Here is a 26,144-nt window from a genome sequence, read left to right as displayed (position 1 = left end):
GCTGGAACAGCCGGCGGGGCATGGTCGCATGGGTCTCCCGCCGCCTCCCCTCATCCCTCCCTCTCTCCTCTGTCCAGGACCGAGGGCAGTGCTCGGGGCAGAGGCAGAGCGCTGGGTAAGCTGAAACCAAGGGAAATAACGGGTAACATTTGAGACCAAGACACAGCGGTGTTGAATCTTGATCTGGGTGGTGACAGTGAGGGTGCACACCTGTGTAAAAACTCACTGGACCACACACTTAGGACCTGTGCATTTCACTTAGACTCTCTACACCTCCGTGAAAACCCAACCCGAACCACCACCAGCAACGAGCTCCCTGCGTTTGCTACCTTTATTGAACACCCCACATCCTCCCGGGACCCCAGCCAAACCAGAACCCAGACAGATCCCCCAAATATAGCAGGAGGCCTGGAAGGGGACGGGAATGACTTGCCATCCACGCCCCACCTCCCTGGAAACAGAAGCCCACCACAGACAAGACAGACAGACAGACAGGGGCCCGGAAGAGAACATGCCTCACCCTAGGTCCTCTTCCCTTTGCCCCGCTTAAAAAGAAAGTCAAAACCCTGGCTACGCAGCACCCAGCCCCCCCACCCCTAGCAGCATTTGTGGGACCGTCCCCCCACACACGCGAGGGGCGCCCCGAGGCAGCTCCCATCCTCGTCCTTCACTTTGGTTTGCTCCTGGCAACTCCGTGCGTGCTTCCTTTCTCCAGCCTCCCGCCCAGCCTCTCACACGCCGTCCAGCACCTACTCGGACCTTCTCGCCCACCTGTCGCCTCCCTGCGCTGGGCTCCTGGGGCGGCGGCGGCTCCTCAAGCCCCACCCCCGCTCGGCTCCCCCCTACTCCCTCGGCCCAGACGGGGCCGGGCTCACACCGCTGCGCTGCTCTCCTTGAGATCGGGGGCTGAGCGCTGGCGCCTCATGCGCGGGGGGGTGGTGTAGGGAGGGTAGCGGGGCCCCGGGGGCCGCTGCGCCGGGTACGGTTGGGGCTGCTGGGGGTAATAGTTGTGCTTTTTGGGCTGGAAGTGCTGCGGTTCGGGCTGCGCGGACCCGCCTCCCCGGGACCGGCCGCCTCCGTCCAGGGAGTTCCTGCGGGGCCGGTGGGACCTCCGGGGACTCGGGGGCCGGCGCGCGGGGGCGGCCGGAGGGGGGACGACCTCCTCAGGGGGTTGGGGCGGCGCGGGGGCCTCCCCGGCCGCCGCCCCCGGCCACGACTCCCGGTGCTGGGGGTTGCTCTTGAAGGGAAAGCGCAGCTTGCAGTCGTGAGGGGGCACGAAGCGGGCGGGGGGCCGGCGCAGCCCCCCGCCCCGGCCCCCCGCGCCCTGCAGTCCCTGCAGCCGCAACTGCTCCTGCTTGAGCCAGCGCAAGCGACCCCGGCGGAAGGCCGGGTCCTCCTCCATGAGCCGCGACACCCTCTCCCAACTGGACAGAGGCGGCGACGGGGGCCGCGCTGGGGCCGGGGACGCGCGCTCGCCGGGGGCTTCCTCCTCTGCCGCCTCTGTCCCCGGGGACGCAGCCCAGGCGGCTTCCCGGGCCTCTTCGTTCTCATCGTCGTTATCCTGCGAGGGGGAGAGAGCAACAGAGAAGGGCCGTGAGAAGAGCCGATTGCTGAGCCGCGAAGGGCAGGGGGTCGCAGAGGGGCTTGGAGACAAGGGCGCTGGGACAGTGGTCTCAGCTGATCCTGGCGACCACTTCTTGTCGCTGTGGTCTTCGCCCTGGCCAGTAACCTCCCGTGCCCCTGTCCTTGATCCTCGTGTGCCAGGGCACAGGACCTGCTGCACAGGGCTGGGGGAAGGATTAACTGCTAACCCCATAAAGCATGTAGCTCGGGGTCCCCTGCAGAGCAGGTGCCCCGAAAATCCTGCCGAGTAAGTGCCATGCCCCAGGGACGGAGCGGGCAGCACTGAAGGGGAGAGACGCAATGGACCAGTGAGTGAGAAAGCTCCACAGTGCGATCATATACCCCGCTTCCATGAAAAGGTCAACAGAATGGCATACCCATGCTCTTAACTTATTATCCACATTTCCCAAGAGCATCTGTAATGCAGGACCCCACGTGCTTTGTAGAAACGTGTACATTTGGGGGCACCTGGGTGGCTCAGTTAAGCGTCTGCGTTCAGCTCAGGTCATTTCAAGATCCTGGGATTGAGCCCGCATCAGGCTCCCTGCTCAGTGAGGGAGTAGAGGGGGGTTTCTGCTTCTCTCTCTCCCTCGGCTCCTCCCGGCACTCATGCTCTCTCTCAAATAAATAATCTCAGGGGCGCCTGGGTGGCCCAGTCCCTAAACATCTGCCTTCAGCTCTGGTCATGATCCCGGGGTCCTGAAACCGAGCCCCCATCAATCTCCATGCTCAGCGGGAAGCCTGCTTCTACCTCTCCCACTCCCCCTGCTTGTGTTCCCTCTCTTGCTCTGTCAAATAAATAAATAAAATCTTTAAATAAATAATCTTAAAGGGAAAAAAAGTGTACAAGTGTACATTCAGGTGAAGAGCAGAGCAGGGAAGGGGACAGGAGCCAGGGTGAAGGTGACTGCCACCGGGGGCCAGTGGGAGGCTGTTATCTCAGCAAACACCTGGGGGAAGTGAGGGGAAAGCACTCTAGGCTCTCGAAGGCCTGCGGGTGGCAGGTACCCAAAGATCCACGTTCAGCAAGGAAGCATTGGCAGGAGCAAGTAAGCCTCAGTGACTCCGAGCCGGTGAGTGGCTGCGGGTCATGCGTCCCGGAGGGCACGCGGGAACACCACACCAAGCAGCCCCCCCCCCCCCCCCCCCCCCCCCGCCAGCCCCGCGCTCCCCGGACACTTGTTCAGTGACTCCACGCACGCCAGGGCTGGGCGACCAGGCGCCCCTCGAGGGCTGTTGTCCGGGGTTAGAGGAGGAGTGCGGGAGGGCGACAGCTCCCGCAGCCACCTGGCCCCGCGGGAGAGGGGCGGGTCCCAGGGGCGCATGCGCAACTTAAAGACTGTGCGCTTCCTACGGGGCTTCTCAAGCTCGGGTACCTCCGAGCCCCCCGGAAACCCATTACAGATGCAGAATCGTCCCCAAAGGCGTGGAATGAGGAGGTGAGGGTGGGTGCAGCTCGGGGATCCGTATCTCGGATGCGCGCCCCGGGGCCGGACGCAAAGCCCTCCCGGGAAGCAGGGGAGGCGCGGAAGGAGGGTGGGGAGGCGCGCGGCCGGGCCTCGTACCTGGGTCAGCGGGATGACGCGCTCCATGCGCAGCATGCGGTCCCGCAGCGCCTGCAGCTCGCGGTCCTTGCTGCTGTTCTGCAGCTTCACCTCCTGCAGGATGCCCGTGAGCTTGTCGATGTGCGCGCGCAGGTCCTCCACCTCCGCCCCACGTGCGCCCTCCTCGCCGCCGCCGCCGCCGGCCTCCTCCTCGCCCACCGTGTCCCAGACGTCGCGGGCCACAGCCCTCCAGGCCTCCCCGGGGCCCTCGGGCTTGCCGTAGGTGCGGCACAGCTCCCGCATCTTGAGCGCCGCCAGGGCCTCGATCTCCGCACGCCCGTGGCGGAAGTCGGCCAGGGCCACCTCGTAGCAGATCTCCTTCACCGCCTGCATCTTCAGGTCGGCCATGGTGGCCCAGCGCGGGTCCTTGCCCTGCAGCCGCCGCCGCTGCGGGATCTGGTAGACCCGGCGCGGGGCCCGGCGCTTGCCGCTGCTGGGCAGGCCGCAGCGCTTGACGATGGTCTGCACGGTGGTTGGGGGCAGCTGCTCCCGCAGCGAGGAGATGAGCCGCCAGCTCTCCTCGCATGAGCGCTTGTCCGAGTCATCGCCGCTGTCGGAGTCCGCGTACTGCGCGGGAGGGACGGGGCGGTGAGGGTGGGCGCGGAGGGCGGCCCAGGGAGCCACAGCTACGCCGGCCGTACCCCGCGCTTCTCCCCTGCTCACTGCCGCTTCTCCCTCGCTCGCTTGCTTCGGCCTCCGCTTCACCCCTGTTCCGCTGAACCACGCGTCTCCCCTGCTCCACCGCACCGCGCGCTTCACCCCTGCTCAGCTTCGACCCCCGCTTCACCCCTTTCGCTGCACCGCCTGCTTTACCCCCCACTTCACCCCTGCACCACGTGCTTCTCCCCTGCTCCATTGCACTGCCTGCTTCAGCCCCCGCTTCACCCCTGCTCCGCGGCACCGCCTGCTTCAGCCCCCACCTCACCCCTGCTCCACTGCACCGCGCTTCACCCCTGCTCAGCTGTACCCCACGCTTGACCCCTGCTTCACTGATGCTCAGGTGCACCGCACTTGACCCCTGCTCCACTGCACCGCCTGCTTCACCCCCCCGCTTCACCCCTGCTCCACTGCACCGCGCTTCTCCCCTGCTCCGCTGCACCTCCTGCTTCACCCCCTCCCCCGCTTCACCCCTGCCCGGCTGATGCTCAGGTGTACCACGCTTGGCCCCTGCTCTGCTGCACCACGTGCTTCCTCCCTACTCGGCTACATGAGGGAAGGAACAAGCCTCCCTCAAAGACACTCTTTGAGGATTTAAGGACACCAGACACGTGGACAGCAGCTGGCACAGCGCCATCCGCAAGCGGGAGCGGGGGTTACACCGAGTCTGCGAGGCCGGTGGCGATCAGCGCTCAGGACCAGACCACGCATTCAAGGGTGAGCCCACTGAAACCACTATCTTGTCAATGACGGCACAGGCGGTACTTGGATTCAGTAAAAATCAGACAGAGCTAGTCCAGGAAGCCCTACTCCAGTGGGGGAACTCCTTGCACCCAGTCACCGCCCTGTCCTGTGTCCTCCTGAACACCTCGGCCACCCCTCCACGCCATGCCCGCTCCCTACTCTGGCTCAGACAGCATGAATGAGAAGCAGAGTCGGGCTGAAGCACCGCCGGCCCATCTCCTGCCTCTACAGGCCCCGTGCCCTGTGTGCGCCCCCTGTGCCCCACTGTCCTCACCACCCCACTGTATGCCCCCCACCCTCTGTGTCTTCCCATGCCCCGCCCCCCAAGCCCGTCCCTCTGCACGTGTGCCCCGCCCCCTTTGCCCCCCACTCCTGTCCCCCCTTGCACACGCACCCCCTTCCGGTCCCGCTGCGCATGCGCCCCTACCCCTCCTGCGCCCCTTGCCCCTACCCCTCTGCGCATGCGCCCCCACCCCCACCCGCACCCCCATGCCCTGCCCAGCCCTCACCAGTCGCTGCTGCTCCAGCAGAAGATCCGCCTCCTCCTTCTCCTTCCGGTATTGGTTCTCCAGGTCCTGCAGCCTGCGTTTGGGCAGAGGAGGAGGAGGTGCTTGGGGCTCTGGCGCAGCCGGGAGGCCGGGGACACGGACTCAGGGGATGGCTCAGAGACCACGCTCTCCCCGTACCTCTTCTCCATCTCCAACTTGATGTCAATGCCCTGCTGCTCCAACAGTTCCTTCTGGGCGAAGTTCCAGTCCACAGGCTCGGAGGGCGGCCCGGGGGGCGGGGGCACCCCTCGCTCCCGCTCCAGCCGTGCCTGCTCCGGGTGATTGAAGCGGAAAACGTGGTTCTTGCCCATCACAATCCTATTCCCTGCAGAGGGGAGCAGAGAAAGGTGGTCTCGCTCCCCCACAGCAGCAAACCCATCCCGATGCCCACAGGGTCCAGGGCCCTGCCCACAAGCCCAGGAGCCCTGACGCCATCTCTCCCACAACCCCAAGTCGGAGGGCAGTCAGTCCCCTGCTGATTCTCGTCCCTGATGGCCAAAGGGAATCAGGGGACCCTGGCACCCTCTTCCTGCTTCTCCAGAGCCACAAGAGATAACAACAGCGGGGTCCCTCCCCCGTACTTCTTGGCCCTTTCCTCCTTCCCATCCCTCTGCTGTCTCCTGCTTGTTTCTGGGTCTGGCACCCCTTCCTCTACCTGACTTCAGCACCAGGGGCTCGGTCACCAGTCTCCCATTGACATAGGTCTCAGCTCCTTCACAAGGCTCCAGGGTGACCACCACTGCCAGAGGGAGAGAGGAAAGGGGGCCATTAAACCCTGGAGAAGAGGGGTGATGGTTACAGACGCCCATCTTGTAGGACCCTCAAAACACAGGCATGCACCCCCAGGCCCACCCCCAGTACCTGGCAGGGGTGCCACGGCCCCTCTGGTGGCAGGCAGCACAGGAAAGGAAGAGCAGAAGGAGGGTTAGAGCTCCAGCTACAATTCCAGAAGCCTGTGCAGGGGATCCCTGGTGCCCCCCACCCATCCTCCCCAGCAGGGGCTCCGCAAAGCAGTCACTCTCCGAGGGCTGGGTCTTCCGTGTCCAGCAGCTGGAACCCTAGGACTTCTGTCCCCCAAGATGCACACTCCTTCCTTTCCCACAAACGCTCTCCCTGGCCCAGCCCAGGCTCCTGCCGCAGCCCCCAGCCCACTACTGTCTGCCACACCTTCTGGATGGCCCCCTGCCTGCCCTCCCCAAGCGGCAGCCAGCAGAGCACCGTGTCCACAGACAAGACAGAGCCAAGCCGGTTCAGACGTCTATGGAGGTGTGCCTCGGGCTGCACTCGCCCCGGAGCCTGCTGCTTGCTGGGACGCAGAGACCGGGTAGCTCCCTGTCCTCCAGGCGCGGCGCCCCACCTTAGAGCCTCCGCAGCCTGAGCAGAGGCCCACGGGCAGGCTGACCGACCTGTGAGGCATCTATCAGCCGGGATGAGCAAGTCCTTCCCTACAAGGTGCCTGAAAGGCGCAAAGCAAGCGCCACATGAGCCCGAGTTCCTAGGTGGGCCACGGGCAGTAAAGCAAGCGGGATGACTGCGCCTCAAGGCCGGGGGGAGAGGAAAGCGAGCAGAGCACGCAGCTCTGGGCAGAGGAGGGCTGCTGTCGGGATGGGGCAATCTCGGGGCACAAGCTCGGAAGTAGACCCACAACTGTCACCTTGTCACCTCGAGGAGGAAGGTGGTGGCAGAGGACAGGGCAGGAGTGGCCGTGGAGGTACCGGTCTGTCCCGTCACACCCCCAATTCATTCACTCACTCTGCAAGCGCTTTGCCCCCCACCATGTGCCAAGTGCTAGTTTAGGTCCTAGAAATACCCTGGAAGCACCCGGAGCTCACAGGGCTCCCTCAGCTGGTCAGACAGATAGCAAATCCACCAGCAGACAGTCTGGCAGCACAGGGAGGCACCATCCACGTCCACGAGCCCACAGCCGCCTGTGCCCCCGAGCTGGCCACGGCACGTGCGAACCAGTTCTGATGGCACTCTGGCGAGTGCCCCACCCCCCACGAGCCTGGGTCCCCCCAGCCGGGGGCAGCAACATGAGCTGAATGGTCACTATTCTTCCCTGGCCACCGCCCCACTGGGCCGCCCAGTCCGCTCTGCCTGGCTCCCATCTCTGATCCATTGCGTGCGACCAAACCTTGACACTCCCTGCACCCCCTGGACCCCCAAATCAGCAGTTGTACTCGCAGATGAGCCACCAGGCCAGGCCCACCTCCTGTCTCCCCAGACATGCTCTGTGCTCGCTCCGCATGCCCTGTGTGGTCTGGGCTATCACCTAGCACGTGGCTTGAGGTGACCCCAGAACAGGAACTCGGCAGAAGCCCTCAGGGCCGTCCTGATGTGAGCTCGCAGCCCGCTGCGTTCAGCTGCCGCCTCTGAGCCCTGCCAAGGCCCGATGGGCACGGGTCCCGCCTCAGCTACCAGCCCCACACGCCCCAAGGCTTAGCCAAGGGAGTGCTCCCCTGTTGGGCGTCCTGCCTCCCTGCCCCGAGCGCTTCCTGGAGCTCGAGTCTACGGGGGCCAGAGTAAACCCAAATCGTTCCGTTTCTTAAAACAGTCACTGAACCAGGACAAGACGGTGACCTCAGCACACAGCCCGGGCTGCCAGGTGGAGCAGTTGGCTGAGCGCGGGACTCTCGATTTCTGCTCAGGTCAGGATCTCAGGGTCACGGGCTCGAGCCCCACGTCGGCCCCCACGCTCGGCGCGAAGCCTGCTTGAGGCCCTCGCCCTCTGCCCCTACCCCAGTCGCGCACGTGTGCAGACGCACACTCTCTCAAAACTAAACCGTTAAACAGAAAAACAAAAAATCACTCCAAACTGCACGAGTATCGTCACTGCCTTCACCCGTAGGTCTCATGATTCCTAAACGCCTTCACTGCTACGACCAGGTTAGGGCTAGAAATCTCGAGTCTTAGGGCCAGAGAGATATGCAGGCCAGAGGCTCTGTGGCCTGGACAGAAGAGGCTTTTGCACAGATCAACTCAGATTCCCACGGAAACAAATACAATTTTTCCTGGGAGGTAACCAGAGCACTATTTGAGGCTAAAAAAACTAGAAGAGGCCAGGAGGTCCTCCTCACCAAAGCTCTCCCCCACACATGGCACGGAGCTCTGGGTCAGCCTCGGGGACGCCGCCGCCCCCCGGCCCCCGTGCAGACCACCTTCCCGGGGGCGGTGCCCACAGCCAGAGCTTCACCCGAGCTTGAAGCCCCTCTGAGGACAGGCACAAGGCCCCTGTCACACGGCCACACTCCCAGGCTGCGGACCCTCCCTGGAATCTGTATCCAGTGTGGGACAGGACCGCGTGTGGCGGCCGCGCCACTCTCCCTGCACCATTACCTTCTCCATCCGGCTGAGGGCTGCTCTGGAACACACAGTGCTGCTCCCGGATGAACTGCCCAGTCAGCTTGATGTCCACGTCCACCTGGCCGACCCTGGGGAAGCAATGGCCGACGTTTTCTGACCACAGGCCAGACGTTCACCATGCCTCTTCAGAACGCGAGTTCACCCAACTCCGTCGGCCATGCCGGCATTCCCGCTTCACAGATCGGGAAGCAGAGGCCCAAGGTCACACAGCCGTGCAGCAGTGACGCTGGGGTCCGACCCCCAACCTGCCCAACTCGGGAGCCCGTGTCCGACTCACCGTCTTACACGAGGGGAAAGGGAGCCTGGAGCGCACGGGGTCCCCCCCCATCCCGAGTGCTGACACCCTGAGGGCTCACTCCCTGTCCAGGGTCATCACCCAGGACAGCTGTCATGCTTCTGGTGGGAGAAGGGGCACCCCCACCCCTTTGGCTCCAGGACGTGACCTCGGAGGCCCCGGGCCCCAGGGGATCGTTGGCCTTTGCCACCAAAGCCCCCTGCCCTGCAGACACTGGCTCCCCACCGTGAAGCTGGGGTTTCATTGCACCAAGGGAGGCCAAGGGCCAAGAACGTGGTGGTCCAAGTTTTCTGCCCACTCTCCCACCCCATAAATCAGGGAGCGCGCCCTCCAAGCCAGGCCCCGGGAGTGGCTCAGCCATCCCAAAGTGACGATGGAGGGGATGGCCACTGTGCAGCCGGGCTCACAACTTCTCGGGAAGCCTGGAGGGCGAGCTGGGCCTGGCGGGCGGCCGTCCTGAGCTCTGGAGTGTCTCCGGGAAGGTCATCGGAAAAGGGAGTCACTGACGTGGGTGTGACAGGGGGACGCGCTACCTGGTGATGCCGTCTTTGATGTGGTAGAGCAGACACTCAGACATGAGAGGGTCCTCATTCAGGTTCACCAGGTGGGGGGTCTGAGGATGGAGGAAAGGGTCAGGCCCTGCTTACCTGCTGCGTCCCACCCCAGGGGCTCTCCCACCCTCTGACCCCCACAAAACACCACCCTCCACACACACACACACACACACAGGGTCCACAGACCCGCCCCACCCGTCCGGCCCCCCAACAGCTCCCAGTCCTCCGCACAGGCCAACCCACCTGCGCCCCCATCAGAGACCTCAAGACCCCCCAGCCCTCACCTCTGCTCTCCCCATCCCCTCCCACCCCACCTTGGTCCCCTTCAGCCTCTCGCCCCTCATGGAGAGGGCAGGTGGGCGCTGGGTAAGGGAACCACGCTTCCCCAGTCGAGTTTCTTACGAACACAGACGACTCTTACGACCAAAGAGCACTAAGCACCAGTTTGATGCAAGAACGAGTGAGACCATCGGGCCCGCAGCCCACAGCAGAGTCCCCGCTCCCCCGGCCACTGCCAGCCCAGGCTGCCTCACCCAGGGCCTCCCTGCCTGACCCATCCCGCACTCCCGGCTGCCCGAGCAGGACGCTGTTCCGCACCAATACCCAGCCCGTGCCCTCTCCCCAGAAGCACCTTTCCCAACCATGGTCTCTCTGCCGACACCCCCGTCATCCCTAGGCACGCACTCAGGGCAGCCCGGACAGCCAGCCTCGTCCCTCCACAACCCCCACGGCCCTGACCGCCCAGCCCCGGGAAGTCTCCCTCCCTCCCCTCGCGCCCACGGCCTCCTTCAGCCCTCCCCGCCCTGGGCCGGCCCCTTGCCTGCACACACCACAACTGAGTGGGGCCCTTGTCCACCCCTCCACCGGCTCCAGGGGCACCCCTGGCCACCTGACTCGAGCCTGCTTTGGATGCAGTACCCCTGGCCTCCAGGCCAGAGCCCCCAGGTCAGGGCCCCAGCCCACGCATCGCAGCCCCGTCCCAGGGCGCCCCTCGCCTTCTATGCTCCTGCCCTGTGGACTGTGGCATATCCGCTCCAGAAGCAGGCTCCTGCATCCCTGAGCGCCCCCGGGAGCTGCTCCTGGGTTCCCTGGCAGGGAGCAGCCTCGGTCCCGGCCCCACCTGTCAGAATCATCCCTATCTGTCCCCCCAGGTCTGTCTCAAGTTGACACGCCACTTCCTCCACGGAGCTTCCAGAGCCTTCCACCACAACACAAGACACCCTGCCCGTGCTCTGCGAAGACTTGCTGCGGACTTTCTACCTGCCCGACCCCAGGAGGTGCTGGGGACCCACACACGAGCCCCAGCTCAATGCTGCTGGCCCCTTGGCTGGGGAAACAGAGTCAGTGTGGGGTGGAACCCACACACGTGGGAAATGAACGCCCCATGGAAGTTTCTGACCTTTTCACGCCCTCCCTCAGCTCCCTCATTCATAGTTCCTGTCCCCAGGGTGCTGAGGACAGCAGAAAGCAGTAAGGACAGCGTGGCAGCTCATCCTTGAGGATGAGGGGGACGAGGACAGTGGGAGACAGGCTCAGGACAACAGCCCTGAGGCAGGAGAGCACAGCGTGCTGGGATAGCAGGGAAACAGCCAGGCTCCTTGCCCACGGCTCTCCAGGAGCGCCGCAAACAGCAAGCCCCCGGCGTCGTCCATGGTGGATACGATGCGTGTCAATGCGCCTGCTCCAACCGGGCACCCCGCCGTCACCACCACCCTCCCCCCGGGCTCGAAGACGCTCACGTCCTCGCCACAGCCTCAGGCCTGCTCTGGGAACAGCAGACACGGACAGGCCCTGGAAGCAGAAAGCGATCTATCCCTTGGGAGAGGAGACATGATTTAGGGCAGCGCTTTTCCATCTTTGCTCGGCCCTGGAACCCTTTGTTCAGATGAAACCGTACCTGGGAGCCTAATACGTCAAGCAGATAAGCAGGGAGATGCCAGGGCGACGGCTGGGGACAGGGGACCCAGAGTCTGGCCCTGTCCATCCCCCGCGGCCCCCGGGAAGGAGGCCCAGAGCCAGGTTGGAAAATCAGATCCTCGGGGCCAGCAGTGGGAATCCCAGGAAGACCTTCCGCTCTCTCGGAGACAAACTAGCTTTTCCCACAAGACCCGATCCCCGCCAGAGCCTTCCAGGCTGGAGCCGGCCCCCCCAAGGCCGAGCCTAGCAGCTCCCCTCCTGCTGTATGCACGCCACTTCACGGGCAAACGCGTGCAGCCTTGCCACCTGAGTGGCGCGACAGTGAGTTGCCCTAACGCACCTCCTGCACCAGCGTGGCCTGCGAACCCCAGAACCCCGAACGCGGGGAGGAAGCGTGGGCTCCCCTGCGGTGCTCCGGGCAGAGGAAGGGGGCACGGTTATGATCTCTGGAGGGCACTTTAACAAAATACACCAAAATTTACACGGCGACCGCTTGACCCCAAACCCCCACTTCAGGGACTTTGTTCTCGAGACGATGAACCTACCCATGAGGCCACGCACCGGCACGTGGCTTACAGGGTTCAAGACCGTGAGACAACCTGACCGCCCGTGGGGAGGAGGCTCGGTGAACGCGGACCCCGTCTACTCCAGTGCTCAGACGTGGAGAGAAAGTACAGACAGGACGCCAACATCCTATTCTCAGAGAAGCGTGTGGCCGGGGGGGACCCACTGCCGGTCCAGAGAGAGGAGGCATGCGTGGACGTGGGGACACGTGTGCATGGCTCACGCCTGTCTGTGCACAGACCACCCCTGGATGAACGCGTCAGGAGTGGGTAATGGCCTGATCCCGCGAGCCTCGGGCCATGGACCAGATGGGCGAGGCCGGCTCCCTGGAAGGACTGGACGTTCCCGCTCTGCTCCAGCGGGCCTCCATGCCGGGCTCCGTGGCACCCTCCACTGATCCAGGGGTCTACAGACCATCCCTGTGCCATGCTGGCCGGTGAAGACCAAGGGCCCCTCCTGCCTCCAGCGAGGCTGACTGCGCCCACCCTGCCTCCTTCCTTCCCCTGGGCACCCACCCCACGGCAGGCTGGAGACAGAGGTGCCCTGCTCAGCTGATGTTCACCCCGGCGGTTGCCTGTCACCCACGTCCTGTGGGGCCCCCAGGGCCCACGTGCCAAACTGTGTCCCCAGGATGCCAGTTTCCACGTGTCTCCAGCGGCATGGACCCTCGCATCCTGGAGCTCAGTGCCTGCATCCCTGCCTGTCCCCTTACAGCATTGTCTTCCTGTCACCTTCTCACGAGCACGTCTGACTGCACGTCTGAGCACATGACACACGCACAGAGAACAAGATGTGACACAGTAGAGTGGCAGCGCACACACGGCCATCCCAGCCCACGCCCTAGCTTCCCACATCCTCCCCTTGCCCCTGGGGTAACCCCTGCAGCCTGTTTCTTGTGAATCAGAAATGAATTCTGCGTGAGCTCACATCGATCCGTGAACACAAATTCTAACCAGCTCTGGAACCCCTGCCCCCCGTAGGGCAGGGACGGGCAGGGATCCCAGCATCTGTCCACAGTCCCTAGAACTCCTGCCACAGGTACCTGACAAGACTGGCCGCAGGCTGCCGGCGGGGAGGCCGGACCATGCGCAGGAGGTAGCGGGTGTGGGACAAACACTGAGATCAGCGCTGGGGCTCGCCCCGTGCCCCCCGAGTCTCTGTACCAACCCTTCCAGCGTCTCCTGGGCCTCAGCAGACCCTCACTCACCTTCTTCGGAGAGAAGACGCCCACGGTGCCCCCGTCCTCCCTGACGGCCACCCCCATCTCGGCCAGTAACGCTTCTCTGGAGGCAGAGAAACAAATGGTCTTACGAGGGCCCGTGAACTCCTTCCCCGCAGGACCCAACCTCTGCTCCCCGGCGCCCCCCTCCAGAGCCCCAGCCGCCCACCCCCCGCACCTCTCCATCCTCAGGGCCTCAGTCTTGCGTAGCTTCTCCTCCCACGTCTCATTGAGCTCTGCGATGATCTTCTCTGTCTCCTGGGGGCACACAACGCATGGGGCTTGGGACAGTTGGGGACAGGGACCCGCCACAGGGGCTAGCCTGCTGCCGGGATTCCTCCTTCTTCCTCGACTCTAGCCTCGGGGAACTAGAACCCCAGCAGCCCCCGGCTCCCCACCTTGCCAGCCCCGCCCGCCCACCTGCAGCCTCTCCATCGCCTCCTCGGGCCCAATCTGGGGCTCAGCACTGGGGGAGAACGATGGCTCCAGCTCGCCGTTGTGCACAGGGGGATGTGAGGGGGAAGCTAGGGCAGGAGGGGACGATACAGCCGGCAGGGCACCTCCGGAACCCCCCTCGTCTGCCTTCAGGCCTGCTGGGAAGAAACAAGTCAGAGGAGGCAGAAAAGACATGGAGCTCATCGGAGACGCACAGAAGCTGTCGGTGGGGCCCCGCCCCTATGGACTCCGAAAGATATCTGGTCAACCTTAGCCAAGCGGGGCCCTCCACTACTGCGGCCTTGACACACGGGCACCCGGTGTCTGCTTGTTCTCCTCCAGGCACGAAGAGCTCATTACTGAACATGGCCGCAAGGCAACTCCCACCATCAGAATGTTCTCGGCTGCAGGGAGCCGCGATCTGCCCGCGTCACGGGTGCCTTCTGGTTAAGAAAGACTCTACTGCCCTCCCTTCTGCAAGCATCCCCTCCAGATGCAGGAGGAAAATGTCACATCTGCCTTACCCTGCTCCTCCCAAGAGCAGACCGCCCCCTGCCCCACCGTGCCCCTCAGGCGCCAACTGTCCGCGGTGGGAAGGCCCCCGGGGACTGAATGCAGAGTCCACATGGGACGTGGCTGGCATGGGTCAGGCACTCCCTCACCAGGACACCACCCGGCATCCGTGACACGGACTGTCGTCACGCTTACAGCCAGTGGAACCTCTGATGATCCACGAGACCCTCTGTACAGGCAGGGCCCCCAAGGCCTCCCTCGCCTGATTTACTGCTTAAGCCACAGACACAGGGCTTGCCATCTATCCCCACTCGTCACCGCAGCAGTCCTAGAGGCCCCAGGAGAGTCCGTCCCCCCAGCTCTGGAATGGCTGAAGGCCTGCGACGGCCCCTCTGCATATCTGCACCCACACCGCTGGGTGTACGAAGAGCCCCGGGCTCGGCGGGCCCTCTCCAGCCTGAGCCCCCCGCGAGGGTGTCCCTGAGTGGCCCTCCCCGGACCCCTACCTCCCAGAGCCGAGGCCGACAGCCCCTGGGCCAGCAGCAGCTCCCGCAGCCGGGCCACCTCCTCCTGCAGCTCTCGGATCAGCCGTGCATTGGGGTCCTCGTTGATGACCGCGTTACAGCGGATCTGCTTGGTGCGATCGGCATACCTGGGGCAAGAGGCGGGCAGGCTGGGTGAGGCCCAGACACTCCTGGGTCAGCGGCCCATCTCCCTCCCTCTCCCAGACTGGTAAACACTGGGTCCGGCTGAGGCCCAGCCTATCTCCTGGCCCGGGTTCCGAGCTGCCGGCCTCCAAGCTCCGGGCCCCTTCCCGGCCACCCCGCTCCCGCCCAAGCCCCACCTGAGGGTGCTGAGCGTCTCCTCGTAGTTGATGTCTGCGGGGCTGAGCGCCGCGATCATGGCCGTGCGCGAGTTCCCACCTGCAAAAGAGACGCGGAAAGTTCAGGCTGGTCTGGCCTAAGGATGGGGGGCTAGGTCTTGGGGTCAGGGGTCTGACGGGGTCACCATCCGAGATGGGGTGAAGCTAGGAGTCATGGAACTTTCCCACGGACGCAGGCAGTCAGATGTGGGGAGGGGTGAGGTCAAGGACACCTCCAACATCTTTGGGACACATCAGGGGGAGGAGGATGAAGCCAGCGGTGGGCACGGGGTCAGAGAGGGCCGTAGCTTGCCTCAGTACTGGGACATCTGTCAAGGAATGTCCCCCGCAGGGGATGACTGTGGGATTTGAGATTCTAGGGGTGGCGTAGGGCCTGTCAGACGTATCAAAGCTGGGAGAGGAGTGTGAACATAAAGATTGAGACGAGGGGCTCCTCACCCAGATTCTCCTTGAGCAGCCAGGTGAGCACAGAGTCCCTGTAGGGGATAAAATCCGACTTCCGCTTCTTCGATTGCTGGGGGGGGGCATCAGCATGAGCCACCCACCTGCACCCCCCACCCGTCCCAGAGCCGCTCCCTGCCCAGCTGCCTTCTCACCAGATCCGCCAGGGCCGAGATCACCTTCCCGAGGGTCGTCAAGGACTTATTGATGTTTGCACCTTCCTAGAGAGGGATGAGGAATGTGGGCAACGGAGGCCCCCTCCCCAGTTCCGCTCTGCCTCCCCCCAGCCAGAAGCACTACCCGCAGCGCCCAGCACTGACGTCAGCCGTCCCTCCTAAGCCCCCTCACCTTCAGGCGCATGCCCCGGGCCCCGGAGGAATCGGCCCGCTCGCTGCCAGCAAGGTCCACCAAGCTGATCTTGCTGACCTGGGGGTGGAGGGAAGGGCAGGAGGTGACAGGGTGTGGGCGGTGGGCAGGACGGGCAGATCAGGGGGATGCCCGGCAAGGGAATAGGTCAGGCAGCCTGTGCTGGAGGAGCCCCACCTTCTCCGAGTCCAGCCCAGTGAGCTGGTCATGGCAGCGCTGCGTGAAGACGATGGTGAAGACGGCATGGGAGCGGCTGCTGGTCTCGTTCATGTTGGTGGCGGCCACCGTCCTGGGGGAAAGGGAGTGGTCACTGCACCCGGCCTCTCACCTGCCTGGCCTGACTCCCTCTCCGCACACTCCAGCCGCTGGCCTCACCGAGCCTTGTTTCCACAGTCCATGAGGTCAGCAATGTCCGCATAGGAGGTCACAGCCAGCTTGGACAGGTCCTGCACATAGGGGCCCAGGATGGGGTGCTCCCGGACCCGCAGAGAGCCCCGACTCTTGGGGTTCAGGAGGTCTCGCACCCGCTCACAGTAGATCTCCATGTAGCTCACCTGAGCAGGGGGAGGCGAATGAGCGGCAGGGCTGGTAAGCAAAGCGGGAAGGACACCCGCGCCCGGCTCCTGGGACAGCACGCGGCTGCTGGCGTTTAGCGGACACCAGCACTCCGCACGCCCGGGCGCGGTACCAAGCACTCGGCACACACAGGCTCGCTGACCCGACAGCCCAAGGTTAGGGTGGGGGGTTGTCGCTATCATTGTGGGGGTGGGGGGTCACTGTCATTGCAGGGGTGGGTTGCAGGGGTGAACACATTCAGGAGAGGGGAGACGAAATCATCTGCCCAAGCCTCCATGAGTGATAGGAAGGGCCGGGGGAGCCCCAAGGCTGCCTGAGTCCTCAGACTGTGGGGAGCCTTGTCCCTGCTGCCCCTCCCCTGCCCGGGGCCCCTTCGAGACCCCGGCTCACCTCCACAGAATAGGAGAGCTGAGCACTCTCATTCTTATTAACGCGAGAGAAAAGGTCCTCGCAGAGCTGGAAAGGGACACAGAGAAGCTGCTGTTTAACCCCACCACGGCCCTGAGGGAGCAGGTGTTCCCACCATACAGGTGGGAAAGCCATCTCAGAGGAGTTCATGCCTGCCCAGGGTCACCAGCTACTACGCGGTGAGGCAGGAAGTACACCCCAACATCAGACGGCAAGACCGCTGTGCTGCAGGGGCGGGGAGCATGACGGTCAGCCCCCAGTTAGTTATCCACATCTGCCTTTTCTACATCGTACACGTGTCTGTGGGGGACCGCGCTCACAGAGAAGTCTGACACGACATAAAACGGCCGCAAGTGGCAAAACCGGGCTCCAAACCCAGGATTCTCTGGCAACAAGGCCTGGGCTCTTCTCAGGAAGCTTTGCTGCTTCCGATGGGGGCAAAGACCCCTCCCCAAGGGTCGGGAAGTCCACATAGCCACCCACTCCTCGCCCCCAGAACATCCCCTATTGGTACAGCCGCCGAGGCCCAGGTCTCGGCTCCACGGTCCGGAGGGGGCAGGGGAAGCTGCCCAGCCCCCACTGCCCTGCCAGGCCGCGGGTGTGTACCTGGGGCACAATCCCTTGCTGCCCTGGCTCCTGCCGCCCCATCATAGTGTACGACTTCCCAGCCCCGGTCTGCCCGTATGCAAAGATGCACACGTTGTAGCCTTCGAAGGCGTGAAGCAACATCTCTTCTCCGATGTCCCGGTACACCTGCTGCTGAGACGCAAACTGGGGGTCCTCGGCCTAGGGAGGTGGGGGCAGAGACTCAGCAGGAGTCCTACATGACTCGGTCCTCGGGGTCTGGCTCCTGAGAGTCTCGGCCCCATCGCTGCTGACCACCCAAAGGTCCTACGTGCCCCGAGCAAACCCCACGCACGGTTCCAATCGCCCACAACGGGACCCTGTGCAGCCTCCTACCGGACCTGACCACCCCAAGGGATCCTCCTGCCCTATCCTGGTCCCAGTCACATCCTAAGGGTCCTTCTCGCCGCCACCCTAGGGTTCCAGTCCTCCCATCCCACCGCCAACGCACCCCGCGGAGGTCCTATCTCCCAGCAAGACCCCCTCCCCGGGACCTAAACCCCCATTCCTCGCCGCGGAGCTCTCCTCTCACCCCAGCAACCTCACCGAGGTGTGTGACCAGTACGAGTAGTCGAAGGTGAAGCTTTTGGGGGCATCCTTGCTCTGTTTGGGATTGGTGATGGCTGACCGGGCAGCAAAAGGAAAAGGAAGAAGGCCAAGGTCAGGTACTCCCAACCTCCGCCCATTTCCCCTGGGTCTTGTCGTGGGAGTCCAGGCATCCCGCCCCTCACCTCTGTGCTAGTTCATCTCTCCCCTTTAATACTCCCCGCCCCCCTCTAGCCACCAAGGCTAATTTTGGCTCCCAGGACCCGCCCCTCACCGGGCTGTCTCCCCGGATTGGGCAATGGAAGGCTCCAGGCCAACATCCCCCCCCCCCCCCCCCGCCCCACCGCCGCCGGGGATTGGCAGCATGGAAAGGCCAGCCTGCCCTGACCCTGCCCCGGCCCTGCCCCCGCCCTCTGCACTGGCACCTGCTCCACACCCAGGGCAGTCCTCCTCCCGGTCTGGCCCAGCCGGCCAGCGTGGTGGGCCCGCCCGCCCCGCCCGTGCCCAGCCGGCCCCAGGGGACTCACTCACAGGTAGTGCAGCCCTGCATGCTGACCACACACTTGGCGTCCTGGCTGGTCTCCCTGGCGTTGAAGGGCCGAACCCTCACCGCCACTTTCACAGAGGCCCCAGCCATGCTTCCCGAGACTCTCACCCTCCTCAGCTGAAGGACAGAGACAGGAGAAGTGGTCAGAGCCCACCGGGGGCACCCAGACATCGCCTCGCATCTTCTCCCGGGATCCGGTGTCTCCACCCCCTTCCCCGGCTCCCTGGCCCCTCCAGGACCTAGCTCCTTGGCCCTCTGGCCTTCCTCCCAAACGTCACTCTCCTCAGGGACTCCCAACGGTGTTTCCGCCTTTCTCCCCGGCCATACCCCAGCTCTCAGGGACCTGGGCCATCATCCCCCAGTTACCTGGCGTCCTGGCCCCAGACCAGGGGGGCTGTATCAGCTCTGGCTGCCACCGGCCCTCGTAGGGGAAGCCCCATCCTACCTTTGGGGCCTGGCCACACCAGCTGGGGCTGTGGGGGAAACCCTGGTTGTGGGGGAAGAGTGGTTAGGAGGCACCTGTGGCTCCAGAGATGGGTCGGGGTTCCAGGGCTGGAGGGCAAGGGCAGGGGCAGGGGGCAAGGTTAGGAAAGGGGAGGACGGCGATCCCTCCCGAGTGGCTGAAGGCAATGTGAACCCAAGGGCAGGGACGGCGATATTTTTATTCCTCGTCACTCACAAGTGCACTGGACACCCAGAGAGAGGGGAGAGAGAGAGGCTGGACAGAGGGCAGTCCAGAGAGAGAGAAGCTGAGGCAGAAACACTGGCAGTGGCTGGAGAAGGGGCAGAGGAAGCAGAGTAACAGAAAATCACAGACAGCAAAAAAGGGAGACGAACAAGACAGGAGGAAACAAGATCCAGGTAATACTATAGACAAAACGAAAAAAGGACAAAAGGAAAGAGCCACAGAAGATGGCAAAGACAGAAATCTTAGACAGGAAGAGCAGCTCTAGGGCGACACCACAAAGTGGGAACCCAGGAGAGACATAAAAGAAAACTCCAGACATAAAATCTGCCCTGAAATTCCCCCACAGTGCCAGCCAAGAAGTAGAAACCAGCTCCCACCCGGAGCCCACAGCCTCCACACCGGGAGGAACTGCCAGTGGGCAAAGTTCAAAGGCTGCAGGTACAGCCCAGGCCTGGGATCCACTGTGGCTGTGGGCCCCAAACCCCTCACCCAGCTCCCAGCACTTCCTCCTCAGGATCCTGGACAATGGGCAGGGGAGGGTGGGGACATCCTGCATCCACACCAACCCCCAGGGCTCCTCTGTTGGGGGATCCCTGCAAAACACCTGTGCCTTTACTGGGGCACGGGGAAGCACTGCGGTGTCCCCAAAAGGAGGCAGGCAGGTCCCAACCCCAGCCTGGGGCCAGCCCTATGGCTTCCACTGCCCTAGAGAAGGTGCCAGGCAAGAGCCCAGGAATGTGGGAGCTCCAGTGCTCACACCCTGGGAGGAGAGGCTGAGCAGCCCACGCCCATGGGCAGGAGGGTGGAGGCCGGCAAGACAGACGGGGATGCCGGGGGCCCCTTCTGCGGCCCCAAGGACTAAACGCCCGGCCGCTGGGCCTCACCTCGGCAGCCTTCCCGGGCAGGGCACGGGAAGGGGGACAGGGCTGGTGTGTCCCAGGACAGGAAGGGAGGAGCTCAGATCCCAGAGGCCGTGTCAGGAAGCGCAGCCCTAACCCCCGAGACCCTGCCCAGGGCAGGGACAACGACGGGGTCGCGGCGTGGTCAGGCCGTCGCGGCTCATGGGGCAGGGAAGAGGGTGGCACGGCCGAGGATCTGCCGGGGGTACCTGCCCCCAGCCCGCCGGTGATCCCCGCGCCGACCCCGGTCCCGGCCTGCGCGGGCGGCCATGCGGACGCGGTGCTCCCTCCAGGCCGGCCGCCCGACAGCCGCCCCGGGCCTGGCACCTCTCTGCGCCTCCGCCGGACAAACAGCACATGACCCGGCTCCCGCGGCCGGCCGGGACCCCGGCTCCCCGCCCCCCCAGCCCGGCACATTCCTCGGCGGGCGTCCCCTCCCTCCCCCGCTCTCCCCCGCCCAGCGCTCACCTCGTCGCGGCGGGGCTCCCCGAGCGGCTCGGCGGAGGGCACGGGGGCGACCTTCCCGGGGCGGGGGGGGCGTGAGACGGCGGCCGGCGATCGGGAGCGGGCTCGGGGCTGCCCCCGCCCCTCGCCAGGTCCCCGGGCGGCGGGCGGCGGACTCGCGCCCCGGGGGCGGCAGCAGCAGCGGCGCCAGCGGCCGGCGCCCGCCCGGGCAGCGCGAGCTGGGGCGGGAGCGAGGGGCGGGGGACCGGCGGGCACGCGCACGCGGGGGGCGGGCGCGCGCCGTCCCGACTGGGGCCCGGGAGCGCCCCGGGAACGGCTGTTAAAGGGGCAATGCCCTCGCACTGTGGGGAGCCTCGGGTGCGGCCGCAGAAAAGCTCGCTGGACGATGGCTGGCGGGAGGGTTACGGCGCGCGAGGAACCTGGCCGGGGTGGGGGGAGGTGGGGGGCAGGGGGCGGGCCCTGGAGGGGACCCAGGCCCCGGACCGGCGCACGTCGCCGCCATCGGAGGCGCGCCCAGGGGCGGAGCCGCCCGTCGCGCCCCGCCCAGGGGAGGCCCCGCCCAGGCCCCGCCCCCGCGTGCGCGGCGCGCCGGCTCCGCCCCCGGCTCCAGTCGGCGCGTCTCTCCTCAGCGCCCGCCGGGCGTTCTAGAACCGGCCGCGCCGCCGCCTCAGGTGCCGGGGCCTAGAGCGGGCGGCGGCGCCGGCCGGTCCGCTGCCCGGTCCCCTGCCCGGTAGGCCGGCCGCCGCCTCAGCCTGGGTGCCGTCTCGGGCCCGGGCCCCCCTCCCCACAGTCCGGGCCTCCGCTCACCGCCGCGCATCCCCTCCCATCCCGCCCCTCCCCCGGCCCGCCCTGGTCGCTCAGGCCCGCTGCGGGGTGCTGTCCCACTCCCTTCCGCTGCACGCGCCCCGGAGAGCGGCGGCGCCCGCTGAGACCCCTGAGCTCAGCTTCCCGCTGGGGCGCGGACGCCCGCTCGGACCCCTCCGCGGCGCCCTGCTTTGCTCTTCCTGCGCGCCGCCCCCCTGCCCGCCCTTCCCGGTGCGCGGGCCCCTGCCCCGCTCGCCCCCACTCTGCCCGGTCCCCCGCGGCGCGAGCCTCGCACCTGACGTGCCGGCCGCCCTCGGTCGCCTCGCTGTCGCACGGCCGGTTCCGCGCTGACGCCCGGCTCCTTCTGTCCGTCCGTCCGTCCCTGCCGTCCCCGGACCTCGCTCGCTCGGGAGAGCCCGTGGCCCGGCCATCTCTGGGCGTCCGAACCCTTCCGCGCTCTCCGCGCCGCGTGCACGCTCTGCCCCCGATCGCGCGCGGCGCCCCAGACGCTCCAGGACCCTCCCCCTCTCCTCCTGCCGAAGACCCTCCTCTCGCCCTCGACGGCTTCACAGCCGCCTCCGCCCCGCCGGGCTGTGCGCGAAGACTCGTTTCCCGCGATGCTGCCGGCACCGGCGAGGAGACCTGACCCGGCCACGCGTCCGGCCGTGCGGGACGACGGACACAAGCTCATCCCCTTTGCCAAGTGAGTCGTCCCCACCCCGTGGGGAGGGGACGGAGGGAGGTGCACACCCGGCGTCCCCCCCGATGGCAGTGCCCGACGAGGGACTCGGGGCTCGAAGCCTGGTCTCCGCAGGCGCACGACGCGCTCGGCTGTCCCGCCGACGGGTCCCATCCCGAACGGTGGTGTCCCGGCTGCGACGTCAAGCCCGGCCCCCGGGTTAGAAAGACGCGGGACGGACGGACGGAGCTGGACTTCGGGGGGAGGAGACAGCATGTCCCAACACGAGTGTGACTTCCCTTAGAATGTCAGGAGAGACGAAGTAGTGACCTGTGCTGGAAGCCGGGTTGCTCTGCAGACACTTGGACGGGGCGGCTGTGGAAGGCGGCTCTGGTGACCGGAGCCTGAACTCGGATCTGAAGATGAGAATCAGCCCGTCTGACAAGAGCCCAGACCAGGGCGAGGGGAGAAGAAGGAAGGGGGGGGCCACGAAAGAGAGAGGCGCAGGATCTTGTAGGACCGGGAAGCCTGCCAACGAGACTGAAACTGGGTGACCCAGGGAAGAGTAGACAGCGTGGTATTCGGGGCCAGCGTCTGCAGGACCTCCCAGGCTACCAGGAAAGGTCCAGGTTTCATCCTAAGGACAGTGGAAGTCAGTGGAAGGGTCTTAGCACGGAGGCGACAGGAACAGAGCTTTTTCCTTCCTCCCTGATTTCTTTGTTGTGAAAAATGTCAAAAAGCAAAGTAGAGAAACACTCATCCTGGAGCCAGCGTCCGAGTTCTGGGAGCTTCCGACATCACAGTTCCGGGCACGATCTGCTCATCTGTGCCACCATCTAGCCGCCTCCCACTCGGCTTACTTTGAAGTAAACCTCCACCCGTCCGTCATTTCACACGACCGTGGTTAAAGGGTTACTCACACTGCTATGGGCAGCAGACATGATTGCGGGGTGAGGAGGGGAGCAGGGGGAGCCCCTTGCCCTAATAGTCCGGGCTGGGGCAGATGAGCCAGAACAGCGGTGGAGGAAGCGGAACGGGCGAGGAGCGCTCAAATCGGATGTATTTTACTTTACTTTATTGTATATTTCATCTTTCTGAAATTTAAGTGAAACTTTTTAAAATTTTTATTTATTCATTTATTTTTTACTTTGAGTAGCTCCACACCCAATACGGGGCTTGAACTCACAACCCTGACATCACGCATCACATGCTGTACCTACTGAGCCAGCCGAGCTCCCCCTCCTTTTTTCTATTTAAATGAAACTTTACTTTTTAATTATTTTATTTTATTGAAGATTTCATTTATTTATTTGACAGAGCGCACAAGCAGGGGGAGTGGCAGGTGGAGGGAGAGGGAGAAAAGCAGGCTCCCTGCTGAACAAGGAGCCCAATGTGGGACTAGTCCTGGGACCCTGGGATCTTGACACAGGCTGAAGGCAGAGGCTTCACTGACCAAGCCACCCAGGTGCCCTAAATTTTTTTATTTTTAATTAAAATCTGGGTGCATTTTAGATGTAGAACTGACACGACTTGCTGATGAACTGAATATGGGAGTTGAGGGAAAGTGAGGCAAACCAGGTTTGTGGGCTCTAGCATCTGGCCATCTGGGGTGCCTTCCCGGGAGGTGGGGCAGGCTGGGGGGAAATGTGCGTGCAAGTCTGGAGTCCAGGGGAGGACACGGACTTGGGGTATTGTTAGCACATCGGTAGTATGTAAAGTCATGGGCCTGGGTGAGGTCCCATAAGGAGAGATGGAGATGAGAAGACAGAGGGTCCAGGCCAAGCCCTAGGACACTCCCCTGGGGAGCAGGAGACCAGCTGGCATCCAGTCTGGGGACTTTGGAAGTGCTGAGCCCTGTTCTCACACCCCTTGCTACCCAGAAGGAGAGCAGTTTCTGTGAGTTAGGGGACACAAAGCAGAAGTGAACAAGGGCTCTACTGGAGGGAACCTGCCCCGTCACGTCAGCTGAGCGGATGGGGCCTTCCTCTTTAATAGCGAAACGTGGTGTTCTCTGGTTGAGGTGTTTAGATGTTTGAGATCGGGCGAGATCCAGGCTCCAAGACTGCCAGTCTCGTCTCGCAAATCAGATCTCACCACCTCCTCTGCTGCAGTGGCTAGGAGAGCATGTGGCCGGAGGGGCCCGGGCAGCCGTGTGGCCCCATGGAAAGGCGGGACCCCTGAATCCCTGGAGTGAGTGGACGCTGTGAGGGGTGAGCTGAGCCAGCCCTGAGCCTCCCTTGTCCTCCTTTCAGGTGTTCCAGGGTGGTCCGCCGATCGGCACCCCCCGGCTTGTCTTCCCAGAGCCCCAGACTGATGCCCCAGCGATACGGAGACCTCTTCTGGGAGAACCTTAGCCAAAAGCCCAGGTGGGCAGACACAAAAGAAAAGGAGGAAGTAAGGCTGTAGAGTTTTGCACTAAGCCTTACAGCAATGAGCCCTTGTCTGGGGACGGCTGGCCCACTGGCCGATGGCCACCATAGCTCCTACTGCCAGGTGGACACGTGATTGGGAGAGCGGTCAGAGAAACAATACAGATGGGGGTGTCCTCTGCACATAGCTCCCCTTTTGTGGTTTTCAGCCCCAGCTGGATGGAAGAACAGTACACCCCACCCCTGCAGGTATGACAAACGTGCCCTTAAACAATTCTTGATTAAAATTGTACCCACTGCCATCCTATCCTCAGCTGACCTTACCACCTCTTCTCTCTGCTGTCCCCCAACCAGTGCATGGACCACGCCCTCCTTTCTTTGCATTAGTCCCCGTTTCCACAGTCTGGGCTTCCCAAGACCCTGACTCCCTGTTTCAGTCCAAGCCCTCCCTTGAGAGGCCCAGTTCTGACCTCTAGCGCCTTTCCCACCATTCTTGGGCACAGAGAGCCACTGGATGCTCCCAGCCTGGCCTGTACCCCACTGAGGGGCTCCCACCACCGGAGCTGCTTTGCAGAAGAAAGAGAAGGAGGCCCCCTTTGGCTGGAATGCAGCAGGGACCTGGGGGCATCCCAGCCCGGGTGAGGGCAGTCGCTTATCACCTGGAGGATCTAAGGAGGCGACAGAGACTCATCAATGAGTAAGGAGAGAGACATCTGGGGCTCTGGGAGCCCAGCAGGGCTTGGGGGCAGGAGGGTTTGAACTAAGGAAGGAGTTGAGAGCCTTAAGGAATTGGAAGTTGTACAGACAGGGAGGGACCTGGGGGAGGAGGATAAGCCACAGGAGCCCCAAGGAGTGGAAATGGGTCACCAAAGACAGGAAAGCCGTCCACGTAACTGGATGGTAGTGGGCAGCCGCAGGTCACCTGTGAGGCCCTGGACGCAGGGTGCTCCCATTTGAGGGGAGCAGGAAGCTGGGTGGAGGAGGGGAAGTCCAGTCGTAACATCCCTGGGTCCCAGCAGGAAGTATTCTAGGGCAGAGGGCTGAAGAGTAGAGACACAGGAAGCCTGGCCTCCAGGCACCTGGTTCCTAAGCCTCATGTCCCTGCAGACGGAAAAATGCCCAGTGGGGCAGCTCTGGGGCTGCATCTGAGCCCCTGGCTCTTGCCCATGTCCGCGGTGGAGTCCCCAGAGCCACCCAATACCGGGGTCTAGAAGAGGAGAGGGCTGCCTATCAACAGGAAGACGGCCACCCTCTCACCAGTGGCCAGCCCCAGGTCTGGCGGAGGGACCTGGTGGAGTGGAGGAGGGGGGAGGGGACTGTCTGATCTTGCATGGAGGGACAGCGGGAGCCAGGAGCCCCAGGCTAGGTGGCTGGCCTGGAGAGGAACAAAGCACAGAGGGGCCGGGGTGCCTGGGCTTGGGGGCTAGAAAACCCGGAGAAACAGCCTTTCCCATTCTCAATCTTACAGCTGCTCTGGTCTCCCTGGAGCCCCCTGGCCCAGGGCGGGTCTTGCCTCCCCAGGCGGCTGGGCTCCCTGGCCTCCTACAGCGCTGTCCATGCTAGCAGGACGCTCCTCTGCAAGCCCTGGGGGATGGAGGTGCGGTCTGAGGAGTGAGGACGGACGCCGTGCCCCGCTGCCCCCCGCTGCCCCCGCCCCGCGGGCCCCAGGCTGGCTGGCGGCCCTGGAGCTCCCGACTTGTGACAGCGAAGCGTTCCCCCTCCTTAGCGTCTCCCAGCTGCCCCCACCCCCAGCCCCCTCGGCCTCTCTGGTCAACCCGCTCCTCGCGGGTCTTCCCGGGGCCGACTGCCCGCC

At 64.3% G+C, this 26,144-nt stretch overlaps 2 protein-coding genes across 5 annotated transcripts; one reads left to right on the top strand and one right to left on the bottom strand.

Moving 5' to 3' along the window:
- Positions 1-317: 317 nt before the first annotated feature.
- On the bottom strand, positions 318-20,449 carry KIF1C (kinesin family member 1C). Of its 4 annotated transcripts, none has more exons than XM_047708778.1 (23): positions 20,000-20,449; positions 18,794-18,914; positions 18,412-18,544; positions 17,867-17,957; positions 17,317-17,496; positions 16,693-16,758; positions 16,102-16,280; positions 15,904-16,015; positions 15,709-15,786; positions 15,516-15,581; positions 15,358-15,433; positions 14,881-14,959; positions 14,543-14,688; positions 13,509-13,681; positions 13,267-13,346; positions 13,077-13,152; positions 9,368-9,447; positions 8,513-8,607; positions 5,832-5,915; positions 5,315-5,501; positions 5,138-5,210; positions 3,189-3,794; positions 318-1,561 (listed from the first exon to the last, which is right to left on the bottom strand). In XM_047708778.1, exons 1-23 carry the CDS (start codon positions 20,429-20,431, stop codon positions 872-874), a joined length of 3,903 nt encoding a protein of 1,300 aa, XP_047564734.1. In that variant the 5' UTR covers positions 20,432-20,449; the 3' UTR covers positions 318-871. The 4 variants fall into 4 exon arrangements, with proteins under 4 accessions (XP_047564734.1, XP_047564735.1, XP_047564738.1 ...); XM_047708779.1 differs by having other exon boundaries at positions 13,509-13,678; XM_047708782.1 differs by lacking the exon at positions 20,000-20,449 and having other exon boundaries at positions 17,881-17,957.
- INCA1 (inhibitor of CDK, cyclin A1 interacting protein 1) lies at positions 20,443-25,946 on the top strand. Its single transcript, XM_047708789.1, is given in 8 exon segments — positions 20,443-20,925; positions 20,927-21,209; positions 21,826-21,986; positions 24,215-24,328; positions 24,541-24,580; positions 24,835-25,028; positions 25,439-25,604; positions 25,800-25,946. Coding segments are annotated over 8 exon segments (1,221 nt in total). The 5' UTR covers positions 20,443-20,809.
- The last annotated feature ends 198 nt before the right edge of the window (positions 25,947-26,144 follow it).

Source organism: Lutra lutra, chromosome 16, assembly GCF_902655055.1.
Source record: "Lutra lutra chromosome 16, mLutLut1.2, whole genome shotgun sequence".
Lineage (NCBI taxonomy): Eukaryota > Metazoa > Chordata > Mammalia > Carnivora > Mustelidae > Lutra > Lutra lutra.
The sequence above is the reverse complement of the archived record's forward strand: the minus strand, read 5'-3'. Positions and strand labels throughout refer to the sequence as shown.